The sequence below is a fragment of the Myxocyprinus asiaticus genome, chromosome 6 (assembly GCF_019703515.2).
Source record: "Myxocyprinus asiaticus isolate MX2 ecotype Aquarium Trade chromosome 6, UBuf_Myxa_2, whole genome shotgun sequence".
Taxonomy (NCBI): Eukaryota; Metazoa; Chordata; class Actinopteri; order Cypriniformes; family Catostomidae; genus Myxocyprinus; species Myxocyprinus asiaticus.
In genome coordinates, this window is record NC_059349.1 from 51243979 (window position 1) to 51264771 (window position 20793).

Sequence of the window (20793 nt, forward strand, 5' to 3'; positions counted from 1 at the left end):
CTGATGAGTTTCTAGAGAAAGCTGTTTCTTTTTTGCCATTTTTGACCTAATATTGACCTTAAGACATGCCAGTCTAGTGCCAGTGCATACTGTGGCAACTCAAAAACAAACACAAAGACGATGTTAAGCTTCATTAAATGAATCAAATAGCTTTCAGCTGTGTTTGATATAATGGCAAGTGATTTTCTAGTACCAAATGAGCAATTTAGCATGATTACTCAAGGATAAGGTGTTGGAGTGATGGCTGCTGTCTAGATTTGATCAACAATGACCTTTTTCAAATAGTGATGGTGCTGTTTTTTACATCAGTAATGTCCTGACTGTACTTTGTGATCAGCTGAATGCCACTTTGGTGAATTAAAGTACCAATTTCCTTCCGAAACAGCAACATCTGCACATTATTCCAAACTTTTGGCTGCCAGTGTACATGGCTCATGTACTCTGTTTGTATTTGGAGGTCAAATCTGTAATTAACCAGCCAATATATTCTCTTGTCTAGGATGACTGCCTGCAGCACCCACAATCTGGAATTACAGAGGAAAGTTATACAGCTGGAGAAGAGCAACACGTACGTCTTGTTTTACAATTATATCAGATCCGCCCAGCTCTGAAAGGGCTATCGACCTAGCTCTTTAACTATGCTATAAACCACACATATCTTTCAATCGTCCTCTTTTATGAGATAATTTTATATAACAAGTCTACATTCAGTCTTTTATTAATTATTCTACAAGCTTTAATGTGCTATAAAATTAGCCATTACATTTCAAGGCCAAGTCTAGTGAAAACAGAAATAAATAGCAGCAATAGAGTGCTATTTTACAGTGATTTTACCATGGTAAGTAGTGAAGCAGAAAAATGCAGCAACAGCAATATAATTAAGACACCAATGTTCAATAAATAATTATATATATTTTTAGTAATAATTATCACAATAAACTTTTTTCAGTCAAGTAATATAGTTTATTACCCTAACTATAATTTATACAGCTATGAGTGTAGGCTATTGTCATGATTACATGTACTGTAATATGGAATTTGATTAATGAGCATAAATTAGTTGTTACAACTTTGAGTGTGGCTCATATAAAATTTTTTTTTTAGAGCAAAACTATTTTTAATAAAATTGAGGTTTTATTCTTCCCAAGCTACTGCCACATGCCAACAGTTGCACACAATTTTATCAAATTTCATAAATGATAAAATTGTTACTCATACCCTTAATATTGAGAATCTGTCCCGACTTGACATAATAAGCACTTATAACAATTTCAGAATTTATTTTCTATGTGCCAAAATATGGAAGTTAAACTAAACTGAACCCAACAGAAAAAATGTAATGTCAAAATATTTTCATTTTTGATGCTTCTTGTAAGGTTTATATCTTTGTTTTTACTTTTAGTCTGTTTCTTTGGGAGTATGGTGCCATATTTTTTACTACATTGCCATTGTACTAAGAATTTAACCTGGAAATTCAATCGCTTGTTAAAAGTACCAAAGAAATGATAAAAGAGTTTCTATCATAATTTGGAATGAAAAATAATGGTTTCAAACAACAGTCCTTGAAGAATCTTGACGATTCTGATAGATAAAATTGAATCCCAATATGTCTGTTTATTTTTCTAGAATGAAACATTATCTAGTAGGATTATGTTTAATTCTTAGAGGATTATTGCCTGATCCAGTTATGACTGGTTCCTCCCACTCTCTGCATATTCGGCCTTAGATGAAACTATTTCCTTTTATAACACAACTCACAACTGTGTACTTTATAGTTCCAAAAGTTTACATCAAGTGGAAGTTTCTTTACGACATCTTCTAACTTGGAATTCACTTTCCCTTCTGCTTTCTCTCTCTCTCTCTCTCTCTCTCTCTCTCTCTCTCTCTCTCTCTCTCTCTCTCTCTGTGTGTGTGTGTTTCAGGTCTCTGATGGAGCAGCTGCGTAGGCTACAGTCTTTGGTGATGAACAGCTTCAGTAAACCTGCTCAAACTGGCACCTGCATCCTGGTAAGATGACAGCAGAGGAGGAGCCTGAAATAGAGCTTTCAACCACCAGAGGAAAGAAAGAATTTATGAAAGAGAAAGATAGAAAGAAAGAAATGAAGAAAGAAAGAAAGAAAGAAAAAGAAAGGAAGTATTAAAAATAAAGAGCAGGAAGGAAGACAGAAAGGAAGAAAGAAAAATAAAGAATGATAAAGAAAAAAGAGAAAGGAAGGAAGGGAAGAAATATAGAGATGGAAAGAAAGAAAGAAATAGGAAATAAATAAAGAAAAAGATAAGAAGGATTAAAAAATAAAGGGAAGAAAGAAAGAAAGAATGAGAAAGAAAGAAGAAAGAAAGGTAAAGAATGAGAATGAAAGAAAGTAAGAAAGAAAGAAAGAAAGAAAGAAATGGGAAAGAAAAAGAAACGAAGGAATTAAAATTTAAAGAGAAGAAAGAGAAAAAAGAAAGAAAAAGAAAGAAAGAAATAAGAAAGAAAGAAATGGGAAAGAAAGAAAAAGAAACAAAGGAATAAAAAAATAAAGAGAAGATGGATTAAAGGAAGGATTAAAAATAGAGAAGAAAGAAAGAAAGAAAGAAAGAAAGAAAGAGGAAGTGGGAAAGGAAGAACAAAAGAATTAAAATTTCTTTTCTGTTCCTTCCCCTTTTTTTCTTTTTAATCTTTCCTTAGGAAGGTAGGAAGAAAAAATGGAAGAAGAAATTAAGGAAAAGTTATTTGAATGCTGTGCAGGAGTCCGCTCCAGGCTGTTATTTTAGGATTTTTTAGGAGTCACAAATCAAAAGACAGCTTCAAAGTGAACATTTGGAACGGCTGGAGAAGAGGTAGAAAAGGGAATAAACTAGATTTTTAGTGACACTGATCAGGGCACAGAGATATTGAGCAGGTGTCATCAGCATGGCTACATAAAGTCACACTTTTTCATCATTACTTGTGATTATGTCATTGTCTTATCATACATGCCGTTGCCTTCCATATGAAAATAATACATAAAACTCATATAAGGTTTATAAAACTCATAATCTCATGACATTTGGCAAGAAAAATCACAAATGAGAACGTTTGTGTATCTCATTTGTTTCTCCTAGACAGAAATGAGATCAAAAGAAAAGCAAATGGAGACCCAGTAATCTCACATGTGTCTCCTCTAGAGTTTAAGAAGAGATCTCAACAATGTCTCAAACTGTGATCAGATTTGCCTAGACACCAAAGTCTGCAATCAGAAGTCAGAGATTTCAATGTAAGTTGAAATTCTTACAAGACCAAACTATCTGAACTGTTATTTATATTAAGTTTTAATAGTTATATAATCTCACCACATGTCAACAATTGTCTGTATTGTTTCTATTTTAATTTATCCTTCATTTGTCGTGTATAGGAATTTGAAGAAAAATATCTGATTTGATCTGAAGTTGATTCTTAAATGAAACGGAGAACTCCATTAAGTCTCCTGAGCTACGAAAGAGCAACCTCTGAGCAATTAAATCATGTAGACACATTAAGTGCTTTTATTTTTTTAGTCTTGAGATTTAAAAATATCTAAAAAAGAAATAATATTTACAAAGTGTTTTGTGGTTCCATACACTGGCTGGCTCTCTGCTGCATTGTTGAGATGCACTGGCCGATACGATTATATTCACTTTATTAATAAATCAATAAATCTAAGAATGGATCTGTCTGGTGCAGAAGAGTGAATGATTTAGAAAGTGACTTAGGAGGCACTGTGTGGGTGTTTGAATTAAAATGATCACTGATGCCATCGAGAAAAACTAAATGAACTGTCTGGATATTACTTGGGACTTTTAAATATTGCTCACTAAGAACAGGCTGTGATGCATTTATGTGATTCATGATTTAAAGCATCTATATCTTAAAAATGGAAGGAAGGAGAAAGTAAGAAGGAAAAAAGAAGGAAGGTGGAAAAATGGAAAGGAAGGAGTAAGGAAAAACCAGGAAGGAAGGAGGAAGAAAGGGAAAGAAAGGAAGTATAAGACAAGTAGGAAGGAAGGAACACAAAGGAAGGAAGGAAGGAGGGAAAGAAGGAAGGAAGGAAGGAAGAAGATGGGAAAAAAGGGACAGGAATGAAGGCAAAGGAAGGAGCAAGGAAGAAGGAAGAAAGGGAAAGGAAGGAAAAAAGTAAGAGAAAAGTGGGAAGGAATAAGGGAGGAAGGAAGGATGGAAGAAAAAATAAGGAAGGAAGGAAGGAAGACATAAGGGAGGAAGGAAGGGAAAATAAGGAAGGAAGGAAAAAGATGAAAGGAAGGAGGAAGGATAGAAGGGGAAGGAATGAATGGAGGGAAGGAGGAACATAGGGAAAGAAAGGAAGTAAGGGAAAAGAAAGAAGGAAGGATGTGAAAGAAAGGAGTTACGAAGGAAGGAGGGAGGAAAGATGGAAGGAAGCAAGGCAGGAAAAGGAAAACAAGTAGATAAATATTTTTATAAAATAGTTATATAAATGTAAAATAGTTATAATAAAAATAAAAATAAAAGTGTAATAAGAAAATAATGAGAACAAATTATTATTATCATTATTAGTATATAAGGAAATTGCAATATTTATAACTAGTGTAAAGGAAAGTCTAAGGTGCATTTATGTGACTCATGATTTACAGCATCTGCTTGTCTATCATATAAGTAGATTTTGTTCTGCCTGCATTAAATCTCTTTGTGGGAGTCTAGACTTTCTACAGAAAGAGAACAATAGGGAGAATGAGGATGATTATTGTAATGACGGTGATAATCAGAACAAACACATCTAAAGGATATTGGTCAGACAAACAGAGACCTGTTTATTTACATCCTCTCGTTAACTCGTTTTCCCAGGTGCTGGTCCTCTCTTTCTCTCTCATTCTGATCCCAAGCCTCCAGCCCATCTCTCACAGGAGGGCCAATGGCCCCACGGAGTTCAGCACTGCCAAAGGTTAGTACAGCTCTCAGGTCAGCTGACTGAGGTCTTAAAGGAACAGTTCACCTTCAAGTAAACAATCAAAATTTTGTCATTTACTCACTCTCATTCCAAACCACCCAGAACACCTTAGCACAGCAATGCTCTAAAAACAACTAGAGTGGTAGAAAACATCTCCAGTTTGGATGGCAACAAAAATGCCGGCTTGCTCCTGTAAACGCTGAAATTACCACACGTCCTTCATTACCATCTGAATAGGCCAATAATGTACCATGTCTACTGAATGAGACATTCAACAAATAAGCTACTGCTGCATTTAAGAGACTTTATAAAACAGACACATAAGCACTAAGACATTTATGTCAAAGCATAACCCAGTTTACATTCAGGTTTTCTTTAACAGGTCAAAGTCTCCTCTTATAAAGGAGGCTGTGACATTGAAGTGAACAGACAATTTATGGCACACATTTGAGTATCCTCAAACTACTCATAGCAATCAGAAAGCAACGGGTCACGGCTGTCAGACATTGCACAACTCCTCACAAATGCGCCGAACTCTCGCCTGCATTCATTTGTCATGTGGCAGAAGGTTTTTTCACAACTCTTCTTTTGACTTTTTACATATTCTGCTTGGATTAATCTCTGACAACGTTAATTATGCTTTCTGCAAGCACACAACACAACAAGGTTATGCACAGCAATAGGAGACCTACAAAATTTATCAGATTTGAACAGGTATTGATCTAAAAATCCAGTAATGTCACATCAATAACTTTAATTCTACAAAGAACCATGTAGCTCAACTTAAGAACCCTATCTTGCCAAAATGGTTCTTCGTTAGAACCATTAAAGAATAGGGCTGTGTATTGATCCTGATCTTTTTATAAATGTACAAACACCATATTTATTCCATCAATAAATATGAATATATTATATCACCAAAACATCAGTGAGCCACCACCATGCTTCACAGTGTGGATGGTATTCTTTTCACTATAGGTCTTGTTGACCTCTCTCCAATATACAGTTGTGCTCAAAGGTTTGCATACTCTTGGAGAATTGGTAATATATGTACCATTTTTAAAGAAAACATGAGTGAGCAGGCAAAACACATTTCTTTTATTTCTTATGGGATTCATATTCAACTGTAGGTTATAACAGAATGGCACAATCATAAAACAAAACATGGCAACAAAGAAAAAAATTAAATGACCCCTGTTCAAAATTCTGCATACCCTTAGTTCTTAATACTGTGTATTGCCCCCTTTAGCATCAATGACAGTGTGCAGTATTTTGTAATAGTTGTCTATGAGGCCCCAAATTCTTGCAGGTAATATAGCTGCCCATTCGTCTTGGCAAAATGCCTCCAGGTCATGCAAAGTCTTCGGTCGTCTTGCATGAACCGTTCGTTTGAGATCTCCCCAGAGTTGCTCGATGATATTAAGGTCAGGAGACTGTGATGGCCACTCCAGAACCTTCACCTTTTTCTGCTGTAACCACTGGAGGGTCAACTTGGCCTTGTGCTTAGGGTCATTGTTGTGCTGGAAAGTCCAAGAGCGTCCCATGTGCAGCTTTCATGCAGAAGAATGCAAATTGTCTGCCAGTATTTTCTGATAAAATGCTGCATTCATCTTGCCATTCCCCATGCCTTTAGAGCTCACACACCCCCAAAACATCAGTGAGCCACCACCATGCTTCACAGTGGGGATGGTATTCTTTTCAGTATAGGCCTTGTTAACCCCTCTCCAAACATAGCGCTTATGGTTGTGACCATAAAGCTCTATTTTGTTCTCGTCACTCCAAATTACAGAGTGCCAGAAGCTGTGAGGCGTGTCAAGGTGTTGTCGGGCATATTGTAACCAGGGTTTTTTGTGGCATTGGCACAGAAAAGGCTTCTTTCTCACTACTCAACCATGCAGCTCATTTTTGTTCAAGTATCATCATATTGTGCTCATTGAAACAACCACACTGTCTTTTTCCAGAGCAGCCTGTATTCCTCCTGAGGTTACCTGTGGGTTATTCTTTGTATCCCGAACAATTCTTCTGGCAGTTGTGGCTGAAAGCTTTCTTGGTCTACCGGACCTTGGCTTGGTATCAAGAGATCCCTGAATTTTCCACTTCTTAATAAGTGATTGAACAGTACTGACTGGCATTTTCAAGGCTTTGGATATCTTTTTATATCTTTTTCCATCTTTATAAAGTTCCATTACCTTGTTACGCAGGTCTTTTGACAGTTCTTTTCTGCTCCCCATGGCTCAATATCTAGCTTGCTCAGTGCATCCACGTGAGAGCTAACAAACTCATTGACTATTTATACACAGACACTAATTGCAATTTTAAAAGCCACAGGTGTGGGAAATTAAACTTGAATTGCCATTTAAACCTGTGTGTGTCACCTTGTGTGTCTGTAACAAGGCCAAACATTCAAGGGTATGTAAACTTTTGATCAGGGCCATTTGGGTGATTTCTGTTATCATTATGATTTAAAAAGGAGCCAAACAACTATGTGATGATAAATGGCTTCATATGATCACTATCCTTAAATAAAAGACATATTTTCAAAATCAATGCCAATATGTCACAATTTCTGCCAGGGTATGCAAACTTTTGAGCACAACTGTATACATATATATATATATATATATATATATAGATATACACTACTGGTCAAAAGTTTTGAAACACTCATTCTTTATTATCATCTTTTTCACATTTTAGAATAATAGTAAAGTCATTAAAACTATGGAATAACATAAATGGAACTATGGGAATTATGTTGTGACTAAACAAAATCCAAAATAAATCAAAACTGTGTTATATTTTAGCATCTTCAAAGTAGTCACCCTTTGTCTAGAATCAGCAGACATGTACTCTTGACATTTTCTTAACCAACTTCTTGAGGTATCACCCTGGGATGCTTTTTAAACAGTATTGAAGGAGTTCCCATCTATGTTGGGCACTTATTGGCTGCTTTTCTTTATTATTTGGTCCAAGTCATCAATTTCAAAACGTTTTTTTATTTTTTTTATTACATTTTAGTTTTATAATTAAATAAATTAATATGGTGGCACAAATATATTTTTGTCTACAAAACTAATTTTAAACATTTAAGCATACACCTTCAGATCAAAAGATTTTTAAGATCATGAGAAACATTTCAGTCAAGTGTTTCAAAACTTTTGACCAGTAGTGTATATATTGCTTACATACATATTTTGTAAGTATTTACATTGACATGAACAACAAGAGCTAAAATGGTATTGTCTCTTTAAGAATAGCGACATTTCAGTGAGCAGCAATATTTTTTGATCGAGCACACATTGAGAGTGCAGTCGAATGGCTTCTTTAAATCATCCGTGCTATGTGTGATGAGAATAAATGTTTCTGTTTTTGTTGTTTGTGTGGATCTTGTCTTTGGACACGCATTACACGAAAAGAGTCAAACGAAACTTACTCTCAACACGCAGTAAAAGGAGCTTAGTGCTGAACTTTTTTGCTAATATACCACTCAATCACTGGTGAGTGAAATCTAAAAATTTACCAACCACTGGCTTGGCACAGACATTTTTCTGTCACTTAGCATGAAATCTGAGCACATATGCACGTGATTTACATTCAGTTTAAAAAAAAAAAAAAAACTTGCATTTGCACATAAAGTAAAAAAATCTATTTTGGGATTTTAGGAATCAATATTTGGATCATTAAAATGAGGAAAATTAATACGTTTACCCAGCCCTTTATAAGAACCTTTATTTTACAAGTAATAGTTCCCTTATTTACTCGCCCTCATGTTAGTTCCTACGGAGCCCATTAGAGGACAGGATAGGAATTTATTTTATTTTAGTTTTGCGTTCCCTCACAATAAGTTTTGTGTTCCCTCACAATAAATTTACCATGGTTTTACTACAGTAACCATATTTTATTTAACCATGATATTTGAAGTGAACCATAGTGATAATAGAGGAAAATGATGGTTTTACTATACAAATACCATAGTTTAACTCTATAGTAATTTTGTAGACCATAGTAACCATAGTGTTTGGTGGAAATCATGTTTTTTCTCTATTAATATTGTAGTAACCATGACAGTTGTAACTAACCATGTTTTGTTTTTGTTTTTTGGTGGAAAACATAGTTTTACAAAAGTAATATTGTCAAGTAATTTTTATTTGTATAGCGCTTTTCACAACACACATCGTTTCAAAGCTGCTTTTCAGAAAATCGTACATTAAAAGAAAATGAAACTGTAATATCTATAAAGTCTTCATGGAAAAGGAAAACAAAGAATTTGTATTTGATTAAATACTGTAAATATAATACTTTGTATGGACTGTAAGATTAATGACTAATGTCTTTGAAGTTCATCATGGATTAACTGCAGACGTTCACATAGATGCATTGTCCTTTGTTAGTTGGCTGATGAAGGGTTTTGTTGGCAATTAAATGATAGTCTATGTATTCCATTTTAAGAATGTAGTCCGTCAATAGGCGTGATGCAGGCAGAGATCAGTGAGGTGCATTGCAATTCAACCAGCAGGTCATTTCGGTGAGGTTCGTTGGGGTCTATCCTAAATCCAAGGTTCAGGCAGTGGCAGATAAAGTATCCAATGTCTTACGGTTGGAGTTTGCATCAGTTCAGTCCATCGTAGTAGACTGATGTGATGTCTGGCTAGCACTGGCTGCATTTAGTCGTCATCACTCAGAGACACGTAGCAGTGGAGTCCAACACCAAGCAGGAACAGATGTGGATCTGGCCGGCTCTGGTAACTTTGGGATATGAATCCCGATTGTTGAGACAGGGAAACAAATAGAATAATATTAGCGTAGATGCCATTCAATTTTTTGCAGAGTTATAGATCATGATAGATGTTTCTGGTTACGACAGACCCAATTAAAGCAGTCTAATTGTGAGTTGATGGATAAATTAGGTGTATGCCTGGCTAAATAGATTAATCTTTAGTCTAGACTTAAACTGAGTGAGTGTGTCTACATCCTGAACAGTGTTTGGAAGACTATTCCATAGTTTTGGAGCCAAATAGGAAAAGGATCTACTTCCTTTTGTGGATTATGATATTCTAGGAACTATTAACAGCCCAGAATTTTGTGATCGTAATGAACGTGATGGAATATAGCATGACATGAAGGTCACTTAAGCACTGTGGAGCTAGACTATTCAAAGCTTTGTATGTAGTTAACAGAATTTTAAAACTAATAAGAAATTTAACAGGTAGCCAGTGTAACGACGATAAAATGCAGCTAATATGATCATATTTCTTGGTATTGAAGTTTATTTATTGAACTTGCAGGACATCCTCCCAGTAATGCATTACAATCTAGTCTTGAGGTCATGAACATAGTTTTTCAGCATCAGCAACAGAGAGCATGTGTTGTAATTTAGCAATATTTCTGAGGATGGAAGAATGCTGTTCTAAAAACATTGGAAATTTGATATTCAAAAGACAGATTGGTATCAAATATAACACCTATGTTCTTCACTGTAGAAGACGATGTAACAGTACATCCATCGAGAGTCAAATTATATTTTAGCAGCTTATTTTTAGAGGTTTTTGGTCCAATAAAAATATTTTCTCTGTTTTGTCAGAATTGAGAAGGAAATTGTAGTAACTATGAAAAGTAAGTTAAGTATGTTTTTTGGTGGGAAACACAGTATACTGTATCCATATAGTAACCATGGTTTTACTATAGATTAACCATGGTAATTCTTGTTGTTACTATGGTTTTACTACAAATACCGTGGTATTTGTAGTAAAATCATATTAACCACAAAATTATGATTTTCATTACCATAGTTTTCATTTTTTTGTATTATTATTATTATGGTTTTACTATAAATGTCAAGGTTAAAATATGGTTCCTATAGTAAAACCATGGTAAATGTATTGCGAGGGAACACAAATCTATTGCGAGTGAATGCAAAACTAATTCAGAAACAAATTTCTGCCTTGTCCTCATGCTGCTTATGCCAAAAGCATACAGTGACCAGGGGCTGTCTATTTAACTAAAAGGACAAACATTATGATTTGGTACACCAAAAAGTTTGATAAACAGTCCATATGACTTGTTTGTTATATTTGAAGTCTTCTGGAACCATACGATAGCTTTGTATGAGAAACAGAATGATATTTAGGTGAGCTAAAATCTTCTTGCATACTCAAACTTTGCACATCACAATGCATCAAATTTGACATAAATGTTGCCAAATGACCTTGGTTCTCATGTCTCGTAACCGAGCACAATATGCCATGGTTGAATATGCCCAAGAACAAGTGAGATTTCAGAGCTACGTTGGAAGAGAACAGCTTGAATATTCTTCAAAACACATCTACTGAAGAAAGAAAGTCATACGGGTTTGGACCAACATGAGTGTGAGTGAATTATGACAGAATTTTAATTTCTGTGTGAACTATCCCGGAATGTTGCAGCATATCCAGACGCTCTGGTATGATCCAGTTTTTTAATAGTTATGTATAAGAACTCTTGGGAAAGCATTTAATTCTATGTAAATACAAATGAAAGAGTTTACGGAATCTGAAAACAACCACCTGGACTGCAAAGACTAAGCACACTGAATATTCAGCAGTGAGTCACTAATGCCCAGAGTCTTTTTCACTCCCTGTCTCTTCTACAGTTCAATCCAGGTCACTACGCTCTGTGATTGAGGTGTACAGCATGCCACCTGGCTTCTCTGTGGAAAGGAATATTGACACGTCCTCTTCCCCTCGTGCAAAGCTTCAGCTCAGAACTGAGTACGCTGACATGGACCCCCTGCTTCACAACTATAGCTACGGAGACCATGAGCATCACCACGGTGACCCCATCGCCAGTCACACAGCCAAGCTGAGCTGGATAACGCACCCAGAGAGAGGACTGCATCATCAGAAAGATAGGAAGTGATGTGAGGGATAGGCGGGATTGACTATCAGTAAAAGGCTGGTCCACACTGCAGCTTATTCTGGCCAAGAATCACCCACTTACACAGGAAGAGACTATCTGATTGACATGTAGTGACCAACCACTGTTTGTCTTGTTTTATGTCCTATTTAAGGGTGGTTTTGACTGAAATAGATTATATCACAATAATAGACCGGCGCATAAAAAGAAAAATTCAGATAATGGCTCCGCAGTCTCTGCAAAATGTTGTACAGAAAACAATGAAAAAATAGCGAAAAATTATTTTAGGCTACTTGATCAGAATTCATCTCCTTGAAAAGTACTGATTATTTGCAGACATAACTTAGAAAACTAAGCTGGATATACAGTTCTGTTCATGGATGTCTAGTTATCTACTATAAACAAAACTCTGAGGACGGAATTCACTAAGACAGAATTGCACTCAGTAAAAGCACTGTTTATTTGTACACGCTGGTTTAGTGCCCGATTCACTAAAGAAAATATGTGCTGAGCAAATAGCAGAGTTTTGTAAATAAAGTGCTTTTATAATTATCTATAATGAGTCTAATGTACATACTGTGGAAAGGAGGTATTTTTGCATGGAAAGGATGGACAATTACTTCTCAAGTTCAATACTCAAATACTTTAAGCGCTAATTGTGCTTGTTTAAACTAGATTGTGGGTAGTTAGTGAATATGATGCAGGTTTTTTGCACAGAAATACCATGCTCAAAAGTGGGGCATCTGTTTAGTTTTTTCGCCCCTGACTGTCTTTCAGACATTTGATGCCACTAAAGCCATATTTATACAATGGAAGAAGACAAACTTTTTTCTCCTGATCAAAATAAAGCACCCGAGTCATCATTGTGGAAAATAAATAAAAAGCATCACGTCCAAATAATTAGTTTTAACCAACCATCAGCACTCTTTGCAGGGGCATTATTTATACTATGATCAGTGGAAACATGGGTAAATGCTTCAAGCTGCACTTCTTCCTAAATAGTGCTCATTGTACCAACCATGTAGCTATCTTGTAAGCACAGCTTGGTTTTGAGGCAGACTGATAAAAAACAAACTGTTCACTTTTATTCTTGGAAGTTGCCTTAAACTAGCCAATCAGATCACAGCTTGCAGTTTTGGTGCAATAAAGCTGTTCAGCCGTGACGTCAATTTGTAGGTGAACCCATAAATCTAATTCGCCATGGGTTCCCTCTGGATTTTCCTATGGGTTTTTATAATGGGGTTTTCGAACTTATGTGAAAAATAAGGTCTGTGGTAAACATTACTTACGATACAAGGACGTTGGACATGGAAGCAACAGCGTGTTTTTAAAAAAAAGTATGTAATGCCATATGGCTTCAAAATTAACGTTTGAGATATGACTGTGTGTAATTTATGTTGTAGAACAAAATGTCCACGTATCAAGTAATGTTTACCACAGACCTTATTTTACTCATAAGTTCAAAAACCCCATTATAAAAACCCATATGAAAATCAGAGCATAACCATGGCGAGTTCTATTCCGGGTTTTTGGACTACAAGCTCTTTAGACATGTGATGGTCAGTGAACAGACTTTGGGTGCGATCTGAGGCTGAGACTAGCATACATATGCATCCAAAGTTTGCCAAAACTCAAAGTATTTTGGCCTGCATTTTAAACCCTAGGAAAGAGATTAATCATATTGAATTGGCCCACGGCACATCGCAACAAGAGGAAAAGTTCCTGCCAAGAATTCTGCGAGTCACTCTGCCAAGATCAGTTTTTCCCTGACTGTTTGATAAACTCAGATTGATGCATAGCTGAGGAATTTCATTTGCGGAGAATCAAGCATGCAGCCACTGCACAACGTAGCTTTTCCCTTGTGTTAATAGCACAAAAAGATTTATCCAAAAGGTCTTTGAATTCATGTTTGACTGTTTATTTGTATTCTATTGTGAATACAATAGTATATCCAATATTGTTGTGTTAATTTGATGTTACTGTAAATTGGTATATGTCTCATTACTGTCACGACTGCTATATTGATCGGAACTGCACCCAAGAATTTCACACACCATTGCACTTGTGTATATGTGATTTGATTTGATTTGATTATAACCCATTCTGTTCAGCACACAGAACTCCCAGAGCACTGTAACTCACAATCAAGCATGGCTCCTGAATTCTAAACAACGCTTGTACTTTATGTTGCTCCAAACACAAGATTCATGATACTTTTATTATTAATTACAACAAGCAGCTGCGGACTTTATAATGGTTGCATAAATTACCAGAAAAGAAAACTGTAGTGTGTTCTCAGAGGCATTTAGCCCTAGTCAGGTTGTACCCCTCACTCTCTTGCTCCTTAGTCCACCCGTGTAAGCCTGCAGCTGTTGCCTGATAATGGAAATATCTGTGTAATTGGACCCATGAAGAATTGCACATATTGAGACTGTGAAATCAACAGTGATTAAGGGCATTCGTTCGTGTCAGATTGTTAAAAAGCATGCTGCCTTTCGCTTCAATATGCATGCATGTTTCAAGTGCATAAATGCATTGTCGGTATGCTTTAGAGGTAATTGAGAGGGCAACCAGGAATAACAATTTCCCCTGTTTCCTTCAGCTCATGAGGTCAGTCCTTCTGCATTAAAACAGCACCATCGGCCTTCAGTCTGCTTGTGTTGAGTTCCACAAAATGTTGTGTATCCTTGGACGGTACAGAAGGGGGAACTAAAAAATCTCTTCATCCCTTATAGTTTTGTTTATATTGTTCTTTTTCTACTTCTTGCTCTCTTAGACATTTTGAAAAGCATAAATGACTCATGGAGTATTTCGAATATTACTATGAACTAGTTATGGAAACCATAGCTAATGTTGTAAAAAAGGGTTTTCTTTTCTCAAGGTTAAATGTTTTAGAAGAATGTTGAAAAGATAAGAGATGCTGACAAATTCAATGTAATGTATTTATTTATTTCTGAATGTCCATTAATTTCTAGTTGTAAATAAATGACCATTGGTATTGTTTGAAAATGCTGTGTTGGTTTTTCTTTATCACAGTCGTGGGAAATTAAAATATTCTTGAGATTTGAAAAGCCACTCTGTCAAGGAATTAGCAGGAAGGAGGACCCAAATGCAGAAATGAGTTAAACAAATGATTTTACTTACTTTCCACTTTATTTGTTCCCGGAGGGCAACTGGTTTTGCAGCAAGACATACATACATAACAATGAAAATACAAACATACAAGATAATGAAATACATAGGGTACTACACACAAGGTGGGAGAGGTGGGGGGACACATCAGTGGTCCTAAATTGACCTTCCCAGTCATAAAGACCTTCCCAATCATAAAGTCATTTATGTGGGAAATCTGAACCGGGAGCCAGAAGGTAGGATCTGAAACTCAGAGTGAAGGGGGTTGGCACTAACTGGTAGGATGGATTTAGCTTTCAGCTTACAACCTGTCTGTTGTACAGGTCAGTGAGAAAACTTTGCTGGACACCTAGGATTTTACTGTTGACCATTATTTTAGAAAGAGCAGTTTTTGCCTTGATGCTGAGATTGCCACACCAGCATATTACAGAATAGGTTAATACGGACTCAGTGTAGGATTTGTGAAAGAGGGTCATCAAGGTCTTATCAATATGGAACTTCATGGACAAAATGGACAGTTTACAAAGGCAAACAGTTGTTGTTGTCCGTTTTACAAAGCATCTCTGTATTGGAGTTGAAATTTAACTTATTATCAATCAAACTACTGAGGTACTTGTATGTTCCTAAAACTTCTACCACCTGCTCCTTGATGATAGTTCTCTGAGGAGCAGAGGGCTTGCGCCTAAAATCAATGAGCATGTCCTTTGTTTTTACCATGTTTAGTTGTAGGAATACCCTATAACACCAGTGTACAAAGTCATCTACAACACAAACATGATCATTTACATCCGCGTGGAGGTGACTGACAATAGCAGAGTCATCTGAGAGTCAAATTTTAAAATGTTTTTGTTTTCATGCCTGCTACGGCAATTGCAGTGTAAAGAATATAGCAAAGTGGTGAGAGGACACACCCCTGAGGTGACCCTGTAGATGATGACATCTTCTCAGACAAACATCCATTCACCCTTACTCTCTGAGTTCTGTCAGTTAAGAAATAAGAATCCAGCCCACTATGTTCAAATCAAGACCAAAATTTAAGAGCTTGTCTACCAAAATGTGGGGTTGAATTGTATTAAAAGCAGATGAAAAATCAACAATTAAAATCCTGGCATGACAGCTGGAAAATGTCATGAAAAACAGGACTGAGCAAAAGACTGGTAGCTGGTGTCTGACAGGTGTTAGCCACTGAACTGAGCAACAGACTGGTGATTTGTGTCTGGCAGGTGTTGGCCACTGGACTGAGAAAAAGTCTAGTTTCTGATGTAAGATTGGTGCTGGTTACTGGGCTGGAACTGGACAGACTCGTAAACAGCCACTGGGAACTGGACGGGTGCGTTGATGGCCACAGGGAACAGGACAGGCTCTTCGACAGCCTCAGGGAACTGGACAGGCTCGTCGACAGCCTCAGGGAACTAGACAGACTCAATAACTCCAGGGAACTGGACATGGTCATCGACGGCACAGGGAATAGGACAGGCTCGATGACCATGGGGAACTGTACAGGCTGTGTGGCAACTGCCATGGTCAGAAGCACTGGCAGTGACTGGGAAATGGCCTCCATAGCTGAGAACGCTGACAGCGGTAGGGGATTGGCCTCCATGGTCGAGGGAGCTGGCAGCAACTGGGAAACAGCCTCCATGGCCGGGAATGCTGGCAGCGACAGGGGATTGGGCACCTTGCTTGGCTTCCTTCTCCTCCTCCAGATGGTTGGCAGCATGGTAGCGGGAATGGCTGCTGCCTCCTGGTGGGCAGGTGCGGCCTCAGATGTGGAGCTCCGTCTCTTCCTCCTCCTACGATTGCTGGGAAGACGGGCTGCAGCACTGGACAGACTCATCGACAGCCATTAGGAACTAGACGGGCTCATCGACAGCCACTGGGAACTGGACGGGTGAGTCGATGGCCATAGGGAACAGGACACGCTCTTCGACAGCCTCAGGGAACTGGACAGGCTTGTCGACAGCCTCAGGGAACTGGACAGGCTTGTCGATGGCACAGGGAACAGGACAGGCTCGATGACCATGGGGAACAGTACAGGCTGTGTGGAAACCGCCATAGTCGGAAGCACTGGCAGAGACTGAGAAACGGCCTCCGTGGCTGGGAACGCTGACAGCAACAGGGGAATGGCCTCCGTAGCCGAGAACACTGTCAGCGACAGGAGAACGGCCTCCGTGGCCAGGAATGCTGGCAGCGACAGGGGAAGCCTCCGTGGCCAAGAACGCTGGCAGCTACAGGGGAACGACCTCAGTGGCCAGGAATGCTGTCAGCAACTGGGGAATGGCCTCCGTGGCCGGGAACATTGGCAGCGACAGGGGAATGGCCTCCGTGGCCGGGAACGTTAGCAGCGACAGGGGATCGGGCACCTTGCTCTGCTTCCTTCTCCTCCCCTGGGTGGTCGGCATTACTGTAGCGGGAACAGCCGCTGCCTCCTGGTGGGCAGGCGCGGCCTCAGGTGTGGAGCTCTGTCTCTTCCTCCTCCTACGAGTGCTGCAGCACCCTCCGTCAGTGAGGGCGCATCGCTGTCCTTGGGCTGGAATGAAGAGAGAGAGCCTTCCAAGACACAGGCTGAGACAAAATAATCCCAATTTTAAGCCAATTTTATGGTCTCTGTAAAACTCCTCCAAAACCACGAACACTGGTGAACAGACATGGGAACAAAAATGATCTGACAAACACAAGAAGGAAGCACAATAAATACAGACAATGCACAAGAGGAAACAGGTGAACACAATCAACATAACGAGGACTAAACTAGGGGTGAGGCCAGAGGGAACGAAGGGGCGGAGTTGGGAAAGCATATGGCAAACATAAACACTAGACTAAGCCATGTGCTCATACATAACAAACTCACACAGACAAGCAGTGTTGCGGAGTAACGGAATACATGTAACGAGATTACGTATTTAAAATACAAAATATAAGTAACTGTATTCCATTACAGTTACAATTGAAATAATTGATAATTAGAATACAGTTGCATTCAAATTTTGATTACTGAAGAGATTACTTTGCATTTTATTGTCATTTGTTTCATTTAATATTTAGTCCTTTCAGATGGAAAACATTTATACATATAAATGATGCGATCAAAAGTGCATTCGAACAGCAGTGAAACACTTTCTTAGGATGTGTTACATTCATATGAGCAGACAGAGGTAAGTTTAGAGCAGAAGAAATAGAATTAAACCTTGTGTAAATTGTCATCTTTACGCTAAGCTAAAATGCTATTTCTAGCCATTTTACATGCACATGTTACCAGGCACAATCATACTTTTTTATCAAGAAAATTCACATTGGATCATAATTTCTTTTTTCTAGTAAGACCTTTGATATTAGGGCAAAAAGTGTATTCTTGATAATAATATTTGTATTGTTTTCCTGTAAAAATATCTAAAAATCCTTAAAACAAGATCAGTTTGATTTATCTTGTTTTAGAAACAACACTGCATAAGATATTTAGGTTTTTCAGAGAATGTATTTTTAACATGTGTGTTTTTATAGTCAAAACAAGTGAAAAAATCTACAAGTGCTGAAGAAGTAATCCAAAGTATTTAGAATAAATTACTGACCTTGAGTAATCTAACGGATTACGTTACAAATGACATTTTACAGCATGTATTCTGTAATCTGTAGTGGAATACATTTCAAAAGTAACCCTCCCAACCAACAAGGACAGAAGGGCAGACAGAGAAGGATCATGACACACTCGTTGACAATGGCTCGGCAGATCACATTCACAATGTGCAATACTTTGAAATATGTTTATTTAATTTCTGAATAGTGCTCCATTTAATTGAAACTCACCTTATCTCTGCTTTAAAAATGAGTTTTTAGAGATAATTGCATTATTTAGGTTATATATTATAAAACAAAGATATTCATCTGCTGAAAATGAAATCCGATCAGTCATAGCTTGATATTTGGCCATCTAATAAGTGAAGATATTTAATGAAATCAAAGCTGGATCAATATCTGAGCTATATTTCATTTATTCATCAGTATATTAGACACAAAAAAACAGTAGTCTCTAATTTGGGATTACTTAGATTCTCTGAATAAAAACTATATAGTCAGAACTACCTAAAAAAAAAGTTTACAGGATTCCTTTTGGAATTTAATCTCTATAAATGGAATCCATCTGACTACATTTGGTTACACCATCAGAAGTAATTTTAACCCTTGTGTTGTGTTCGTTTTTGTGTTAAAATGACTGGCCCACTAAGATTGTTAATAAATCTCTCATATTGCATATATTATTATTTTTTTTTTGCATTAGATCTTTTTTCAACTTTTTTGTAATTATGGACTTCTATATATATATATATATATATATATATATATATATATATATATATATATATATATATATATATATATATATTGATAGAAGGATTCATTGAACTGAGCTTATACCAGGCTAGCAGGGGGCAATCCCAGCAGAAAAAAGCAAAAATTATATAATAAATTAATAACCACTTGCTTGATCTGAACATTTTAAATTTTAATAATTTTAATACAATTTTAATCTGGACTTTACAGTGCACACAGTATAGCTGATGCTACCAATTCTTAAACAATGCCTTTTAACTCATAATTAGCAAATTTGTTATCACAACAATTATACTCAGATTTGGTAAAAACATAAAAAAGATTAAATAGCCATGTGTTATATATCTTTGGATCTCAATTAGTAAAATGCATTGGCCATATTTGTTTCTCTCAGAAGCCAAACTGCAGCGCATATTAGTGAGGGATGAGACGATATGGTTATCTCACAATTAGATTCGATATATGATATGAGGTTCACGATTCGATATAATCTTGAATCGAAATAATAACACTTAAATTACAATATATTACAGAGCATTTTTTATTTTGTGAAAAAATGTTTGAACAAAATACACATTATAATTTCTCATCAAAATAAAGTTCTTTAATACACAATATAAATGCTCAAAATTTAAATTATAAGAGTTGCTCATATACTGTACCTTTCTCTATAAGAAAAGATCACAAACAAATAAGCTTTCAAAAATAGTGGGCTACATTCAGGCTGATCAGGTGCAGAACAAGCAATAGAACTAAACATAACCTGTCCTGAAAAAAGAATGTGAAAGTGTGTATTTATTTTTAAATAATTTGTTTGTCATTATTATTATAATAAAAATGTTACTTTGTAAAAATACAGAAATTCTACATTCAATAAATTTATAATATTAAATCATGAAATAATATATATAATAATGAAATGAGCTATCACTGTTTGAAATAATGTGTATAATTTACAAGTAATACAACTGAGTTTACATTCATTTGTAAAAGAAACGCTAAAAACGTTACTGTCACTTTAAGAGTTCAACAAGCTCCTCACAGTGTTCCAGTTCAGCGAACATTAATAAGAATCTCTCGGTTTCTTTAGCGTATCCATACTGCGTTAGATTAAAATTAATTTTACATTTTACTTTTTTATCTGACTGTAAACAACAGAAAGGATATTAAGACACATTATTCAATGAAAGTGGAGTCGCCTCATCTTTGATGGACACACATTACTTAATCTCAAGCACTTTTTATATAAACAAGGCTATTTTCCAGGTATTCCAGAACTTACATTTCTAAAAGCTAAATTCAATTACTTTAAGGATCATGTGCGAACCCTGTAAACAGTGTGGAAAAAAGCCCAGAAGGGGGTGAAATCAAGCAATAGAGAGATGATGATGTTTGACTGGTCATTTCATTTATGATCACATAGACAGAAAACAATGTTGCAAATTTTGAAATATCAAGTTATGCCACGATATGGATTTTTTTGGCTCACGATTTTTCGAAATTCAATATATCATCCCAT

At 36.7% G+C, this 20793-nt stretch overlaps 1 protein-coding gene across 2 annotated transcripts in view; it reads left to right on the forward strand.

Annotated features, from left to right (window-relative positions):
- LOC127443194 (cyclic AMP-responsive element-binding protein 3-like protein 3-B) overlaps positions 1-14759 on the forward strand; it is a 40990-nt gene extending 26231 nt beyond the window's left edge. Inside the window, exons 7-11 of one of the 2 annotated variants that reach the window (XR_007897607.1) lie at positions 500-568; positions 1923-2007; positions 3151-3239; positions 4823-4919; positions 11554-11686. Coding sequence is in view for 1 of the 2 variants with exons in the window: in XM_051701784.1 (XP_051557744.1) it covers positions 500-568; positions 1923-2007; positions 4823-4919; positions 11554-11819 (517 nt within the window). In the remaining variant the exon portion in view is untranslated. Of the gene's footprint in view, positions 1-499; positions 569-1922; positions 2008-3150; positions 3240-4822; positions 4920-11553 lie in introns of both variants that reach the window. The other variant, XM_051701784.1, reaches the window with a different exon arrangement.
- The last annotated feature ends 6034 nt before the right edge of the window (positions 14760-20793 follow it).